Raw genomic sequence first — 15,958 nt, 5'->3', positions numbered from 1 at the left:
TTTAGGAATGATGCTGCTGAGTTTTAAACATGAAAGGCATCTTTCTGTTTTCTTGTTTTGGTGGGCTGACTTATTGGGTGCATAAACGTTTAGGATTGTTACGTACTCTTGATGAAGTGACCCTCTTATTAAATGACTCTCTTTTTCTTTGATTATATTCTTTGCTCTGAAATCTACTGGCCTTGTATTAATATAGCTACTTAAGCTTTCTTTTGATTAGTGTTAGCATGATAGATGGTTTTTCATCCTTTTAGTTTTAGCCTATTTGTGTCTTTATATCTAAAGTGGGCTTCTGGTGGGCAGCATTTAGTTGAGTCTCGCTTTTTATTTAACCTGACAGTGTCTGCCTTTTATTTGGGGTATTTAAGCCATTTACACTTAATGTGGTTACCAATTATGTTTAGGTTTAAATCTGTTCTGCTATTTTCTGCTTGTTGCATCTGTTCTTTGTTCGTTTTCCCTCTTTTTTCTCCCTTCTTTTGAATCGAGTACATTTTTTATGATTCCATTTCGTCTCCTTTGTTGGCTTATAGATATAACTTTTGTTTTTATTTTTTAATGGTTGCTTTAGGGTGTAGGGTTTGTAGCATATATCTTTAACTTACCATAGTCTACTTTCAAGTAATATCGTACTTCTTCATGCATAGTATAAGAACCTGTCGACAGCATACTTTCATTCCTCCCGTTTCCTTTGGCCTTTGTGCTATTGTCATACATTTTACTTCTGCATATATTGTAAGCACCACCATATATTGTTCTTATTTGTGCTTTAAACGTTCAATTATCTTTTAAAGAGGTTTTAAAAATAAGAAAACAATGCTTGCATATTTACTATTTCTGAGCCTCTTTATTCCTTTGCGTAGATTCATATTTCCATCTGGTATCGTTTTCCTTTTGCCTGAAGAACTTCCTTTAACATATCTAGTAGTTTGAGACTGTAGTTGGTGAATTCTTTCAACTTTCGTATGACTGAAAAAGTCTTAATGTTGCTTTCCTTTTAAAAGAAATGTTCATTGGCTATATATCTCTCGGTTGATCTTTTGTTACTTTAAAGATGATGCTCCACTGTCTTTGGGCTTGTATTCTTTCTGAGAAATCTGCTCTCATTTTTATCTTTGTTCTATCTGTATATATAATGAGTCTTTTTCCTCTGGCTGATTTTAAGATTTTTCTCTTTATCACTGGTTTTAAGCAATTTGATGATGTTTGTTGGTGAAGTTTTTCTCATGATTCTTGTGCTTGTGATTTGTTGATTTGTGGATCAATGGATTTATATTTTTTAATCAAATCTGGACAAATTTTTTCTTCAAATACTTTTTCTGCCCTCTCCCACTTCATCTTTGACATCTCCAAACATACGTATTTTGAACCACGTGAAATTTTCCCACAACTTACTGATGCTCTGTTCATTTTTTTCAGTCTTTTTCCCCCTCTCTGTTTCTTTCTGGATATTTTATATTGCTATGCTTTCTAGTTCATTAGTATTTTCTTCTGTAGAGTTTAATCTGTTAATTCCATCCAGTGAGAGCTGAATAAACACTTTTTTCCCCACAGAAAATACATCTAATTATTTGATATAGTTTTAATGCCTTACCACTTGCATAGAAGATCCACATTCTTTTATAACAGTGATTCATTTTGCTATTAATTTCTGATTAGGCTATAAAATAACATGATGACATGTTATTTTCATCATCTTCAACATGATTTTCTCTTTATCACTTCTCGGGTATATATCAGTGAGGAGGCTTTGGGCTGCAAGTAACAGTCAAACTGACTGAAATAATAAGGAAGTTTATTGGCTCATAACTAGAAGTCCAGAAGCAGAGGGACCACAAGTTCAACACTGGCTGGCACGACAGGAGTCTCTGGCTCTATTGTCTACAGTGTCAGCTTACTTAATGGTTGCAAAATAGCAGCCAGTAGCAACAAGGGCTACATGCATCCTGTTCTCTAGAGAAAAGCAGGCCTTCCATGCTCTCTTATAAGAATGCAGAAGACTCTTCCCAGAAACGTCTAGTAACCCTTTCCTTGAACCTTTTTTGGTTAGAATTGGGACACATGCCTACTCCCCTTAATATTTCTGGGTTGTTCTATCCCCAGAAGTTTTCATTTCTCTATCACTTTGGTCATTCATCCATCCATTCATTCAACAAACATTTATTGAGCAGCCACTATGTGCCGGGTGATATAATGGCACAAGGACATGGAGACTTTGGTACCTTTTCTCAACAAGTTTATGTTTTCAACTTTTACTCCTCTAGCAGTGCTGAGGAGTACTGACTTCTTTTGACTCTTCCTTTCCAGAAGAGGCAACACTTGTTTAGATGGCTACACAGTTGTCAACAATAGGCCTTAAGAAGCTTGTTAGCTTTGGAGAACTAAATCCATAATTTGAGTTTCCTGGATGCTTACTGGGATTTCCTTTCCTTCCCACTGGAGACAGCATGGGCTAATTATGGAATTCTATGCAGGTTAATATGGCTAGAGTGAAGACTGTTACGGAGTTAGTGAGTCATATAGAGAGATAGATTAGGCTGGGCCTGCTAAGCCGTTTTAGGAAGTTTAGACATTATCCTAAGGGCAGAGGGAAGGCTTTGAAAGGCTTTGAAGGATGATATGGTTTGCTTTTTAAAGAAAGCATATTTTGGTGGCGTTTTAGAGAATGAATTGGAGGAGAGTAAAAATGAAAGCAGGGAGATGAACTGGAATACTGCAATAGAGAGATGATGGTGGCCTGAACTTGGGTGGCAGCAATGACGATGGCGAGAAGGAAATGCATTTGATGGATCCGTGGGAGGTAGAGTGATCCCATTGGTCTTGTCTGCCAATATACCCCAAGGGGCCAGATCCATTAAATGCTTGTTAAGTTGAATTAATTGAAACCGTTAGGTGCAGTGCTAAGGAACACACAGACTGTGCCATTGAGGGGACCGTACCAAAGTCTTGACCCCCTGTAGTGCTTTGGCTGAGCAGCAAGCAACCATGTAGCCTAAAAGCTTTTTGTTCTTTTGTTCTTTATTTTAATTAAAGTTTGTTGGGGTGACAGTTGTTAATAAAGTTACATAGATTTCCAGTGTACAATTCTGTATTACATCATCTATATCTCACATTGTGTGTTCACCACCCAGAGTCAGTTCTCCTTCCATCACCACATATTTGATCCCGTTTACCCCTCATCTACCACCCTTCTCCCCCTTTACCCTCTGGTAACCACTAAACTATTGTCTATGTCTATGAGTTTTTGTTTCTTTATTTGTTTGTCTTGTTCCTTTGTTGTTTTCAGTTTTATATCCCACATATCAGTGAAATCTTATGGTTCTCGACTTTTTCTGTCTGACTTATTTCTCTTAGCATAATAATCTCAAAATTCATCCATGTTGTCGCAAATGGCACTATTTCAAAAGTTATGTGCATATTGCCACAAATTACCATATATCATTAAACTATCATGGCAGCCTCTATGAGTCATTTAGGAAGCAAACATTTGTTGAGAGCTTGCTGTGTACACGACACTGCTAGACACTGGGGTACAAAGATGAATAAAATGTGGCCCCTGAACTCATGGAGTTCACAATCTAGTTAGGGAGGCAGACATGAAGGAATAGTTATTTCCCAATGAGGTAGTAGTTTATGTATAGCTGTATAGAATCAGAAATAGTCAGGAACTGTATGCTGCCAAGAATCCGGAACAAAGTTAAGAATCAGCAGTTAATCAAAGAGGCCCATGAGTAACCCAATTTGATATCACTAAGCTCATGTACAGGAGCTTCTGTGCTTTACTGATAAGATAAGCTCTCACAAAGAGCCTGCTTGCTTTTATTTTACTCATTTTTTTAATTAGCTGGGTTCTCTTGTCTCAGAAGACAGCAGACCAGAGCAAATTGGAATGGTGGTAGTGGGGAGTGTGCAGTGGTCATGAGATGTGGGCACATTGATGACAAAAATAATATCTAGCACTTTGACAGCGAGGCAAGAGAGAGGAAATTTATTAAATGTAGACTGACTCAAAATTTCTATCGACTGTTTCTACAGTGGCAAACAGTTCTGCACATTTTGTTAAAACTCTTATTACACAGTCTAATAATTTATGTTAAGAATGACCTGAAATCTGTGGTTGTCACCTTTCTGTATCTGAATCACTTGGGGACCTTTAAGAAATAGTTGGACCTTTTCTCAAGGTGACTCTAATATGCAGCCTGAATTGGGAACCACTGCACCAAGGTTTAGTGATATTTATTTGGGAAGGAGGTATTATGGTGTAGGGATAAGAGGATTGATGTTAGAGCTAATAAGCCCATCATTTGTAGTTGGGTGTCTTGGGCAGGTGTCGTATTCTGAAATATCATTTTCTTTATGTATAAAGTGGAGGCAGTCTTGTCATTTGGATTAAAAGAGAAAAGCATCTAGGACTGCCTGTTGCATCATGGGTGTTAGTTTTATTACTATTATTGTTATTTGAAATAATCTTGATTTTTCTGTTTTCTAATTTCTGGGGTTTTTTTGTCCTACAAATATACACTGAAGATTGTTATCTTATCTCCATTTAAAATTTTCCTTCCAGAATTTCTTTTTTTTGTGTCAGCAGCTACTGTGTAAGCACTGGTGGCCACTAGCTGATGATAAAAATCATTAAATGAATAACTAAGAATTTTTAAGCAAATAATTAGGAATTGATGAATTGTCCCTAATTTACAAAATGAAGTTAAATCAGTATGTTGTGATGTTTCACAAAAGGTATAAAGCAGGTCCTCGAATAACATGGTTTTGTTCAATGTTGATGAGGAAAAAAAAACAGTTGGTGCCCAGCCGGGGCTACTGTCGGCGTGCAGTGTGCGCGTCCTCACCATGTCTGCGTGGGTTTTCCCCCGGGACTCTGGTTTCCTCCCACAGCCCAAAGATGTGCTTGTGAGGTGAACGGCGTGTCTAAATGGTCCTGGTCTGAGTGAATGTGGGTATGTGAGAGTGCTCCCTTGATGGAAGGGATTCCGGTCCAAGGGGGTTCCTTCCCACCTTGTGCCCTAAGCTGCCAGGATGGGCTCAGACCACTTAGGACCCTGAACTGGAATCACCAGGTTGGAAAATAATTATCTAACTTGTTTTTATTAATCTTTCTTAAGTGTATGTATAGCTCACATTTATTTCAGTGTTTAATATTAGAAGTGTTTGGGGTCTTTACTTAGAAGTTTGGTGATTTTTTTTTTTTTTTACCAGAAATATGCCATAGGAACTTAACTCTTATTTATGTCAATTAGCTTATGGTAAAACTGGTTTTGTTATATGTTGTTTTGCTTAAAGTCACATTCCAAGAACCTATCAATGATACGTGAGGACTAACTGTGTGCTATGTGGCCCGGAGCACACTGACTTACTAGGTGTCTACACGAGAGCAAGTTTGGAAACACTTGATCAGGGAAATATGCTCACAGGAGTACCAAAGTCATCCTATGGTCTTGATAAATGAGGCATTGCTTTAGTTACAAATTACAGTCTCTCTTGCACATTGCACCTTTGTATTTTAATATGTATGAAAGTAGCTAATGTTTAAAAGAATAATTCAATTATTTTCACATTGAAAAAAATTTGAATTTTTCAGCCATTTGTGGAACTTAGTATATCTGCTGAGGTGATAGAAGCCGGGGTGGGGGATCCCCCCTCAGTAGTTTCAAAACTGAAGAATTATTATTTTTTTCTTTATCATGAACATGTACCCACATTGCTTCTAGAAGGAGACGGCGGGAGGTTTGCATTAGAACTAGAATTTAGGAAAAGGTAAATTTAGAATAATGGAATGTCAGTGAGGAAAGAATGTAGAGTTGTTGTGTTTTTTTAAAATGTTATTTTTTAGAGCAGTTTTAGGTTCACAGTTAAATTGAGCAGAAAGTACCGAGATTTCCTTTATACCCTCTGCAAACCCCCCCACCCCCCCCCACCACCACCACCATACACAGCAAAGCTCTTTTTAAGAATAATTTGGGTTAGGTATGTGTTTTCATCAACTTTTTATCTGGCGTGTGCCTTACATTATAAGATGTGCTCCAACAACTTCAGACTTAATACATATTTTACATTCATTTATTCATCTATTCACTTATTCAACAAATAATATTGAATGTCTACACTGTGGTTTCCAGTAGGGTAGCCACTACACATAAGTGGCTGTTTCAAATTAATTAAAATTAAATAAAACAAAAAATTCCTCACGTGCCCTAGTCACATTTCAAGTGCTCAGGAGCCATACGTAAGCTAGTACAGACCTTCCTTATGAGTTTCAGTTCTGTTTAAAGCAAGTCAAGAAGAGGCATTACTTTTAGTTAGGAAAAAAAATATTAACTTTAGGATATGCAGGTAAGTAAGGGCTCTTTTATACAGTAGAACAGTAGAACAATTCATATATTTTTGCTGGTGACATTGAAGGCATTTATTTGCGTTTATTCACATTCGTTTATTTAGTTTCCTGTGCTTAGTGGGTGGTATTTGTAAGCAGAACTTTAACTTATAAATGTTCCTGACTGCTCTGATTAATCTTGTTAGGAGATGAACAGTAACTTTGCAAGAGGCTTTTCTGGGCCTGTGTGACTATCATCAGTCATGTACAGCTACTCTGGCTGTGGTGTCATTATATTTGGTTCTGAGCCTTGAATGGAGTTGAAGAGCATGATGCTGTTCAGCAAAGAGCTGGTCGCCCCATGCTGATGGGGCCACTTTAATTGACTTTTGTGCATTACTGAGTTCTGTTTGAACTCTAGAAGTGGCATAATTAGTTTTCATTTTGTAAGTTAGGTAATGGTTTGGTCAGTTACCATGCTAACGCTGTTCATGTTTTCAGGATAATGGCAGTGAAAAGCCACTGTCTTCCAGTTCTACCTCGGGTGATGTATGTGTGGGCAACTTTCTTTTCATTGACTCAGCAGTGACCAGAGGGAAATCATGTTTTTCGAATAGAGAGAGAGGGCGTGTGTGTGTTTTGGGGGTTGGGGGTGGGGTTAAGTATGTGTGATGGTGAATCAGATCTCTCCTGGGAAGGTGGATATGAGGGATTACAAAGCTTTCAGAACTTTTCTCTTGGGCTTTAGGTCCTCTTTAGGGATTGACTCAGTGCAGCATCAGCAAAGCAGGAGGGTCCAGCAATGCAAGTAATTGACCACAATGGCTAAGGCCAGGACTGCACATCACAAATGAGAACATCCAAGAAGGACCAGTGATCCATCCATGTTAGGAGCCTACCCAGAGGAGGACCTTCAGGGGGTCGAAAAGTGTAAGAAGCCTGATTAAGTCACAAGATGTCAGAATTCCAGAAAGAGGTGATACTGTTACTTCACGGAGGGGGAAATTGTTCTTCAGTTACTCATTTGTATGCAGGATGAGAAAAATGGAGACTTTCTGCTGCCTGCAGCATTAATTAAAGACTCAAATCGGATGTGTAACATAAGTTCTGTCTGATCCTGTCTTTCTCCCTTGTGTTCTAATGTCAGCTGACATTTTTTTCTGCCAGTGCATACATGGAGACTTCTAAAGGAAGAGAAGGAAAAGTTAAGTTGCATGCAAACTAGAGCTGTGAAGTTGTTTATCTTGACAGGAGCGAAAGAGGATGACAGGATGCTTTGGAAAGCCATCGAAACTTTCTAAGGAGGAGACCAGTTGATTTTGAGTATAGCTATACAAAGATATAGAGACGTTAGCAACAAACCAACAGCTGCATATTGTGAACTCTAGGAGCAGACATTTAGTGTCGATGGATACATATCAGAGAAATGTGAGAAACACTGTGACAATATCAAGGTACTGCAGATAAGGCCATGTTCTTGAGAAGCTAGTAGTCTAGATGGAGAGGTGGAACAAACAAATAAGAAAGAAGTCTGAGGGGCCGGCCCGGTGGCTCAGGTGGCTGGAGTGGTGTGCTCCTAACGCCAAGTCACCGGTTCAATTCCCACATGGGCCAGGGAGCTGTGTCCTACAGAACTAGACTGAGAAACAATGGCTTGAACCGGAGGGGGGGCGGAGGCGGAAGAAAGGGGAGGAAAAAAAGAAAGAAGTCTTAGGGGCTCATACTGAAATATGTGCAAACAAGTCAAAGGGAATAATGAAACTCCACATTTTATAGCAGAAGGAGACCGTGTCAGATAACTATGGATATTACAAGGTCTGCATTGTGGCGTGGAGGCTTCTTAAGAAGTGGGAAGCCATGTCAAAGAAGGCAAAAGGGAAAGAATAGGTGGAGGTAGAGAAGCAAATGGATGTTAACAAAGATAAAGGTCACATCAGAGCCTTGGTCCTCAAAGTGTTTACTGACCCTTTAGAGTTTCTGACACCCTTTCACCCTTAGTGGGTCTATGAGTCCAAAACTATTTTGATAATAATACTAAAATATTTGCCCTTTTAAAATTGTGTTAGAAAACATATAACATAAAATTTACCATCTTAATCATTTTTAAATGTACAGTTCAGTAGTGTTAAGTATACTCACATTGTTATGCAGCCAATCTCCAGAACTTCTTCATCTGGCGAATGTGAAACTTTATACCCATTAAACAACAATTTCCCCTTTTCCCTTCCCATCCAGCCCCCCTGGTAACCACTATTTTATTTTCTGTTTCTATGAATTTGACTCCTTTACATACCTCATATAAGTGGAATCATACAGAATTTGTCTTTGCGACTGGCTTATTTCACTTAACATAAAATCCCCAGGATTCATCCATGTTGTAGCATGTGACAGGATTTCATATGCTTCAGGCTGAATAATATTCCATTGTATGTATAGACCACATTTAGTTTATCCATTCACCTGCCGGTGGACATTGGAGTTGTTTCTCCCTCTTGGCTATTGTGATGATACTTGGCCTTTTCACTGAGTTGACATTTACACTGATGCTGCAAAAGCAGAAGAGAAGCAGAGAAAATCTGCTGGTGCCATAGCACAAATCCAGGTAGAGGTACTAAGTAGTACCAGTAGTTATTGTAGTCTCCATTGCCACACAACTGCAGCGGGGAAAAGTGTTTTGTTCCACTTCAGAATATATTTTCAATATTTTGTGTGGCAAAATGGGAAATAAGCGTTAAGCATTTCTGTTGCATACTGAAATGGTCTTGAGGAAAAGCATTTAGGCAGCTGTTTGAGTTATGAGCTAAACCTAGCTGCTTTTGTCATGGAATACTATTTTTACTTGAAAGAATAATTGCCAGAAAAACTGTGGTTTTCAGACTTGGGTATTTCACAGACATTTTCTTGCAAATGAATGAAGTAAAACAGCTTGTCACTTTAAGGAAAACAACTGTCAGTATTTATTGCCAAGATAAGATTTGAACTTTCAAGTGAAAATCAGAAGTTTGGAAAATTTGTATCTGCCATTGTGAGTTTGATAGCTTCCCAATACTTAAAACTTTTTGATAAGATTAGTAGTAGTGATATTAGTGAATGTGGTTTTTTTTAATATTGTCTAATGAAATATGTGAACATTAGTAAGATTTGCATAGTTCAGTGAACCAGTCTTTTCCAATATATGATGTTACAAAATCATGCATAGGTAAAAGCCCTTCAAAGTGCAAGAAAGACCAATGGATTTTAATGTTACAGAGTATGGAAAGTTCTTAGATAGGGTTTTAGGTTGCAACTAATCTTTAAGAAACTCTACTTGTTGAGTTTTAGTGCAGCGTCAAAGAAGAATATTCATAATGATCTAAAAAGGCTATTGAAATATCCTTCCCTTTTCCAACATGTCTGTGTGAAGCTGGGTTTTCTTCATATACTTCAACCAAAATAGCCTATCGGAACAGATTGAATATAGAAGCAAATACAAGAATCCAGCTGTCTTCTATTAATCCAGACGCTAGAGAGATTTGCAAAACTATAAAACAACAGCACTCCTTTTTGTTTTAGAAAATATTATTACTTTTTATAAAGTATGTTAATATGTAATGAGTTTATTGTTATATCTAAATTAGTACTTTAAATTTTTCTGTTTTATTTTCTAACATGGTAAATATAGATAGATGTAATCCACATACACTAGTGGTTTTTTTTAAATAACTTTTGAGAATATGAAGGGATCCTGAGCCCTAAAAGTTTAAGAACCAAGATACTAGAGAAAAGTTATTCATTAAGCATGAGGGGATGGGATCCAGAATGTCTGAGAGAAGAAGGAGTGGTTTTCAGAGAAGAGAAGCAGAGAAAATCTGTGAAGCATTGAAGTACAAAGATTACTATGATGGGAAATGAAAAGTCGTTTGAGCTGGAGATGGATTATCTTGCCTATGTCTTTTCTATCTACGGTATCTTGCGAGGTCACTATTTGCAAGAGTTCGGTAACAAACCCAGACGTCTGCCCAGCTTTCATGTGATAGAAATGAGCTGTTACGGGCTGATTGGTCGATTGTGAGCCCCGTTCAGCCTGGCAATTTGATTAGCATGGGAAAGAATGTAGTGAAATGGAATCTTTAGGACTGTGAACTTTCTAGTGTGTAACAGATTTTTACCACCTGTTGCATTTCCCATAACTCACGCTCATGAAATCCAGAATAAGTTCTACCTGACCTTATCCTGTGCACTAATTTACAATGTTATAGTGCAGCTCAAATATATGTCCTTCTCTTTTTTTAAAAAAAAGTGCATTTTGTATGGTAGAATAGGAAAGGTACTCAGCTCTCCCTTTTTATTTTAGAACAGTTTCTACATGTTCTTCTTTTTAACACGTTTGCTTTTTTCTGTCCAAAGTAAGGAACTTTGTGGTCTCTATAGCAGCGTGAAATCACCGGTAAACACAGGCTAGACTGTTCTGAGGGGCTTCACACTGGCTTCGTGTTCTGATCAGAGGTGGATTTACTACAAAGCTAAGGAATGATACCTACACTTCAAGACCCCTCACTTGCATGAGCCCCTTTTGTATTTGTCATGTTGAATCTTTTCTTAAAAAGACGCCCCCTCCACTTGTATTAGCTTCAGGCTCCACAAAACCTAGTTCTGAGGAGTTCTGTGGAAGGGTCTTGGGGATCTAAGAGTTAGCTCTAAAGACAATGTTGGATGAGTAAGACATATAAGGAAGGGAGTTTAGCTATAACACTTGAAAAATCTCCACAGCATTGCTTTCAGGGCATTTATTTCATTATTAGCTCAACCTAGGGTAACACTTATTCAAATTCAAAATAATTTAGAAGACAGAATTTTAATCTGTCTACCAAGCAGTGTGTATTCTTAGCACCAAGAAAGAGCTCTCCTTTTGTGTACACTCAGCTAAAAGCCATTCTCACGGGCTCCTCTTCAAGTGAAGCCTTTGAAGAGAGGAGTCAGTGATATTTGCACTTTTCAGACCCTCAGGCTCTGAGGGAACTTTAGTGTTAATTAAAGCCTCAGTGCTCAGAAGCATTGACCAACTCTTAGCCTTCTTTTCTTTCCGGACTTTCCAGCCCTTTTCTCCAGAGGGTTGGCAGCTATTTGCTCTCCCAATAATTACGTAACAGCAAGAGCAGTGGCGACAGCAGCACTGTGCTCTCTGCCCACAGGCATCGCATGGTCTCTCTGAGGGCAGAGGCCCCATGATCCTTATTTTACAGATGAGGAGATAGCCTGAGGGAAGTTCGGGAACTTGCTGAAGTCACACAGCATAGAAAGTGCTAGAGCTAAGACTCAACCCTGGGTGTTTGCCAGTAACGTCTTTCCTTGTTTCTTCTTCCTGTTGTCAGTCAGGTATCTTGGAATGAGAATCTGAGAAAAATCTCAACACAAAGTACTGTCTTAGGGCCTAGAAGCTTTTTTTCTAAATTTGTTTGTTTTAACAGTGTAATGTTTTATTTTTTTAAACTGGGTGTTAGGTACACAGGCATTGTCTTATTATTATTCTTTACTACACTATGCAAATTTTATGAACATCCTTTTTATAGCTATAAAATTTTTTAAAAGAGCATAGAAAAGAATAATTATTGTACCAGAGGGTAAGGGGGTGGGAGGTGGAAGATGAGGGTAAGGGGGATCAAATATATGGTGATGGAAGGAGAACTGACTCTGGATGATGAACACACAATGGATTTATAGATGATGTAATACAGAATTGTACACCTGAAATCTATGTAATTTTACTAACAATTGTCACCCCAATAAATTTAAAAAATAAATTAAAAAAAAAGAATAATTATTGTTTCATGAAATGCATTTTTTGTCATTACAATTCTAACATTACAAAGTGCAAAGCAAAAAGCCCCATAAAAACATCATCACCCAGAAACACACATTAAGTGATAATCATTCCGTAGTATTCTTTATGTTTATATACAGAAAGGATAAATAGATAGGTAGAAAATTATTAAGATTGTTTTAGTTATTTAGTGTGCATAACAAATCTCCCCAAAATTTAGTGGTTAGAACAACAAAATCCAGTTGTTTGCCCAGGCCTAGAACTCTTTCATGAAAAGCTTGGAAAAGATTTGTTACCCCAGCCAGTTTCAGAACTGGAAACCAAATATGGAGGAGTCCTTTAGCTGTCTAATTTCAATGGCCTCTAGGCAAACAGACCAGCAGTTGCCTCATATACATCAGTCCACATGGTCAATACTGTTTCATTCCTCTGTTAGGACATGGAGTCCCATGTGCCTGGCACATGTCGACGCTTAATGAAGACACATGAAGAAATGAATTAAATGGTGGTGCCTTTTGTGGACCTGGCCTCTTAACAGCAATTTCTCTTTTTGCCCGACTTAGGTATTTGGCTCGAGTGGGGGAGCTTGAAGCTACTGACACTGAAGACCCGAATCTAAATTATGGACTTGTTGTGGACTGTGGCAGCAGTGGCTCCCGGATTTTTGTTTATTTCTGGCCAAGACATAATGGGAATCCCCATGACTTGCTGGACATCAAACAGATGAGAGATCGCAACAGCCAACCAGTGGTTAAAAAAATCAAGCCAGGTACTAACCAGAATATATTTCGTTGTTGATGAAATATATCTGCTACAGGCATATGAGAGAGGAGAGAAAGGCAAGAAAGCAAGCTCCCCTTTTCTCTTGAGATTCCGCTTAAGGGGAGCGGTATCTCTTTCATTGCCTCCCCACCTCCTCTCAGATAAATGTTTAGGACCTTAGGCAGAGCCTTATGGAGTATCAGTCCTCTGAGTCTGTGTGATCTGCTTTTTAAAAACAGTATTTTGTCTTACTTAAGGAATCTCTGCAATGGCAGACACTCCAGAACATGCCAGCGATTATCTCCGTCCTCTGCTGAGCTTTGCTGCTGCTCACGTGCCTGTGAAGAAGCACAAGGAGACCCCCCTTTACATCCTGTGCACAGCGGGCATGAGGCTTCTTCCTGAGAGGTGAGATGCACAGTCTGAGAGACAGGAAAATGGGTGGCACCAGACTTGAAAGGCTGCTGTCCTCTGTGCTTCCCTGGTCTGAGCAGAGCCACCAGTCCCCGCAATAACTGCACACTCAGTTGTTCACACCTTCGTGTCATTGGCTTCTTTGGGATCCATGTCTACCTGCGAAGGCCGTAGTGGTTCTTAGTTTTGATTGAGGGTTAGGGGCAGTGGTGATGATGTTAAATTTGAATCATGAGGCACCTAGATGGGGAGCAATAACAGAAGGGTAGTAGGAGGGTCACCGAGGGACTGGGTACCTGGGGCTAGTGTGAGGGCTCTGAGAGGACTGCTGCTTTCTCTGTACCTTTGCTGGCTCCCTGGTGGTGCTCCTAGCAAAGCTCAGGCTCCAGAGCTTTGGACAAGTTTTTTCAACCCTAGCCAGTCTCAGGTCTTTTCCAGTTAACGTTGGTAGTTTCGCCTGGCATCTTGCCACTTGATCCCTCGTCCCTCTCTGGAAGAGGAAGAGCCCCCTCCTTGGTTGTAATATCTCCCCTTTGACCACCTCCCTGACCCCTCCACACTTATTATGGTCATGGGGTGGGAGTGAGCTCCCTTGACTTTAGAATCCATCCTTCTGAAATGTTCATAGTCTCATAGGCATCAGATATGTTTTTATTAGCTTAAATATTTTTCCATGGTAAATAGCAGTTCCCTTTTCCACAAAAGTTTTATTTTGTATACTTGGCAACAAAAACCTCAGCCATGCGTACAGGACTCCATGCTGCTTATGCCAGACATGCCAGACAATATAACATATGTCAGTACTTCTTTCAGTGGACTTCTTTCCTTCTGTTTAGATGCGCAGTTACTGATTTCCTATTTGGTTTACTGCTGAGAAGCAGATTACAGTGGTACCTCGGTTTTCAAACATCTCCGTTGACGAACATTTCGGTTTACAAACACCATAAATTTTATGGATCTATGGTATCATTAGATAGTAAAATTCATGCTAAATTTGCAGTTTTGGGGGTTGATTTTAAAGGTCTGGAATGGATTAATCCATTTTGCATTACTTTCTATGGGGAAACCACGCCTCGGTTTTCAAATGTTTCAGAACTCGAACGGTCTTCTGGAACAGATTACATTCAAAAACCGAGGTACCACTGTATTTTACATAGCCATGAGAGGCCTTCTATCTTTTTATTTTCCCATATATCTTGGTCTTTAAAAAATTTTTGTTGTGTTTTTACCTATTTTTAAAACCAAACTTTAAAATATTATACTTGCAACCTTACATCATTCAAGAAAATCTTAAAAGTCAAACAAACAAACAAACAAACAAAAAAACCCAAACCAAAAGCACTCATAATCCTACTACCCTATCAAAACGTTCATTTTGTCACATTCTCTTCTCTCTGTGTATCTGTATTTAATTTCTACAAAGTTGTAATCATACTGTGCATGCAACTGAGGATTTTTTGTTTCTGACATAAGTAATATTCATATCGTCCAAAAGTTTAGAAACCCTAGGAAGAGTATAGATGACACAGGTGGTGCCACCTCACAAGTCTGTGAATAGCCTCAGGTCTCACAACCAAGGAGGCAGGGAGGAGGGCCAGAGAAAAGGCTGACTCGGAGGTCAAAAATCAGAGTCAACCAGCAGGGCGATGGTTTGGCCATGTTTTGTGTGTCTGAAGCAAAGGAGGGGATTGCCTCATCTCCTGACACTGCTCAGCATTGCCTCTGTTTGTCAAAGAAGTTTCTGTCCAAAGAAAGCCCACTGTAGCTCCACCTCATTTGTCTTAAATGTTTGCTGTCAGCGTGGAAACTCTGAATGTTAATACTTATTTTATCTTAAGAATTTTTACGGAACTTGCCTTTTCTTTTAACTTATTTTCTGATCACCTCTCTTAATAATGCCTAGCTCTATCCTGGGCTTATGAAATCATTGCTACCTCTATGGCAGCTATAATTGTTGACGTAAGTGTAACTATCACTGCAAGAACCTGTTTTGCATAGTTAATGCTTTGATAATTTATTAGCATTTGTGAGCAGTATTCAAAATGGCTTTGAATCACCTGGACTCTATTTTGAATTTATTGGCACTAGGTTTTATTTTTTTGCCAAAGGCCTGGAGTAACAGAATTTATTCTACCTCTTTTTTATTTTGTAATGGAAAAACCCTTTAAAAGTTATAGATTAATACAAGGTGATTTTTAAGGGAAAAAACTTTTAATTATGGGAAATTTCAAATGTATATAAAAGTAGAGAGAACAGTGTAATGAATCCCCATTCGCCCACCACCCAGCTTCAATTCATGCAATAAGAATTTTACATGGGGAACAAGAGGAGCTATTTTACCCTCCCTACTGGATATGCTTCTTAACTACCCAAAGAAGAGGGCTTGCTGGTTTTAGTGATGGTATGGAAAAGTGGGCACCGACATACTTTGCTGTCTGGAATATACATTATGGGTACACCTTTCTAAAGGGCAATCCAGGACTATGTACCAAATTTTTTATGTGCTTAATCTTTGATCTGGCAATTACACTTTTAGAAATTTATTACAAGGAAATCATCAGAGAAAAATACAAAGAGGAAGAATACTGCAGCATTATTTATAACAATGAAAAACTGGAAATAACGCAAATATGCATAAATAGGGACCCGCTAAA

General features: G+C 38.6%; 1 protein-coding gene across 2 annotated transcripts in view; it reads left to right on the top strand.

The window, feature by feature from the left end:
• Window positions 1-15,958, top strand: part of ENTPD7 (ectonucleoside triphosphate diphosphohydrolase 7) — a 36,696-nt gene that overhangs the window by 2,003 nt on the left and 18,735 nt on the right. The window contains exons 2-4 of one of the 2 annotated variants that reach the window (XM_088791900.1): window positions 7,077-7,304; window positions 12,692-12,897; window positions 13,148-13,298. In XM_088791900.1, the coding sequence (XP_088648026.1) occupies window positions 12,852-12,897; window positions 13,148-13,298 (197 nt within the window). In that variant the 5' untranslated portion in view covers window positions 7,077-7,304; window positions 12,692-12,851. The remainder of the gene's footprint in view (window positions 1-7,076; window positions 7,305-12,691; window positions 12,898-13,147; window positions 13,299-15,958) is intronic. The other variant, XM_019724871.3, reaches the window with a different exon arrangement.

Source organism: Rhinolophus sinicus, chromosome 15 (genome assembly GCF_057876585.1).
Source record: "Rhinolophus sinicus isolate RSI-liver-muscle chromosome 15, RSI-T2T, whole genome shotgun sequence".
NCBI lineage: Eukaryota > Metazoa > Chordata > Mammalia > Chiroptera > Rhinolophidae > Rhinolophus > Rhinolophus sinicus.
This window is presented reverse-complemented; position numbering and strand designations above follow the sequence as displayed.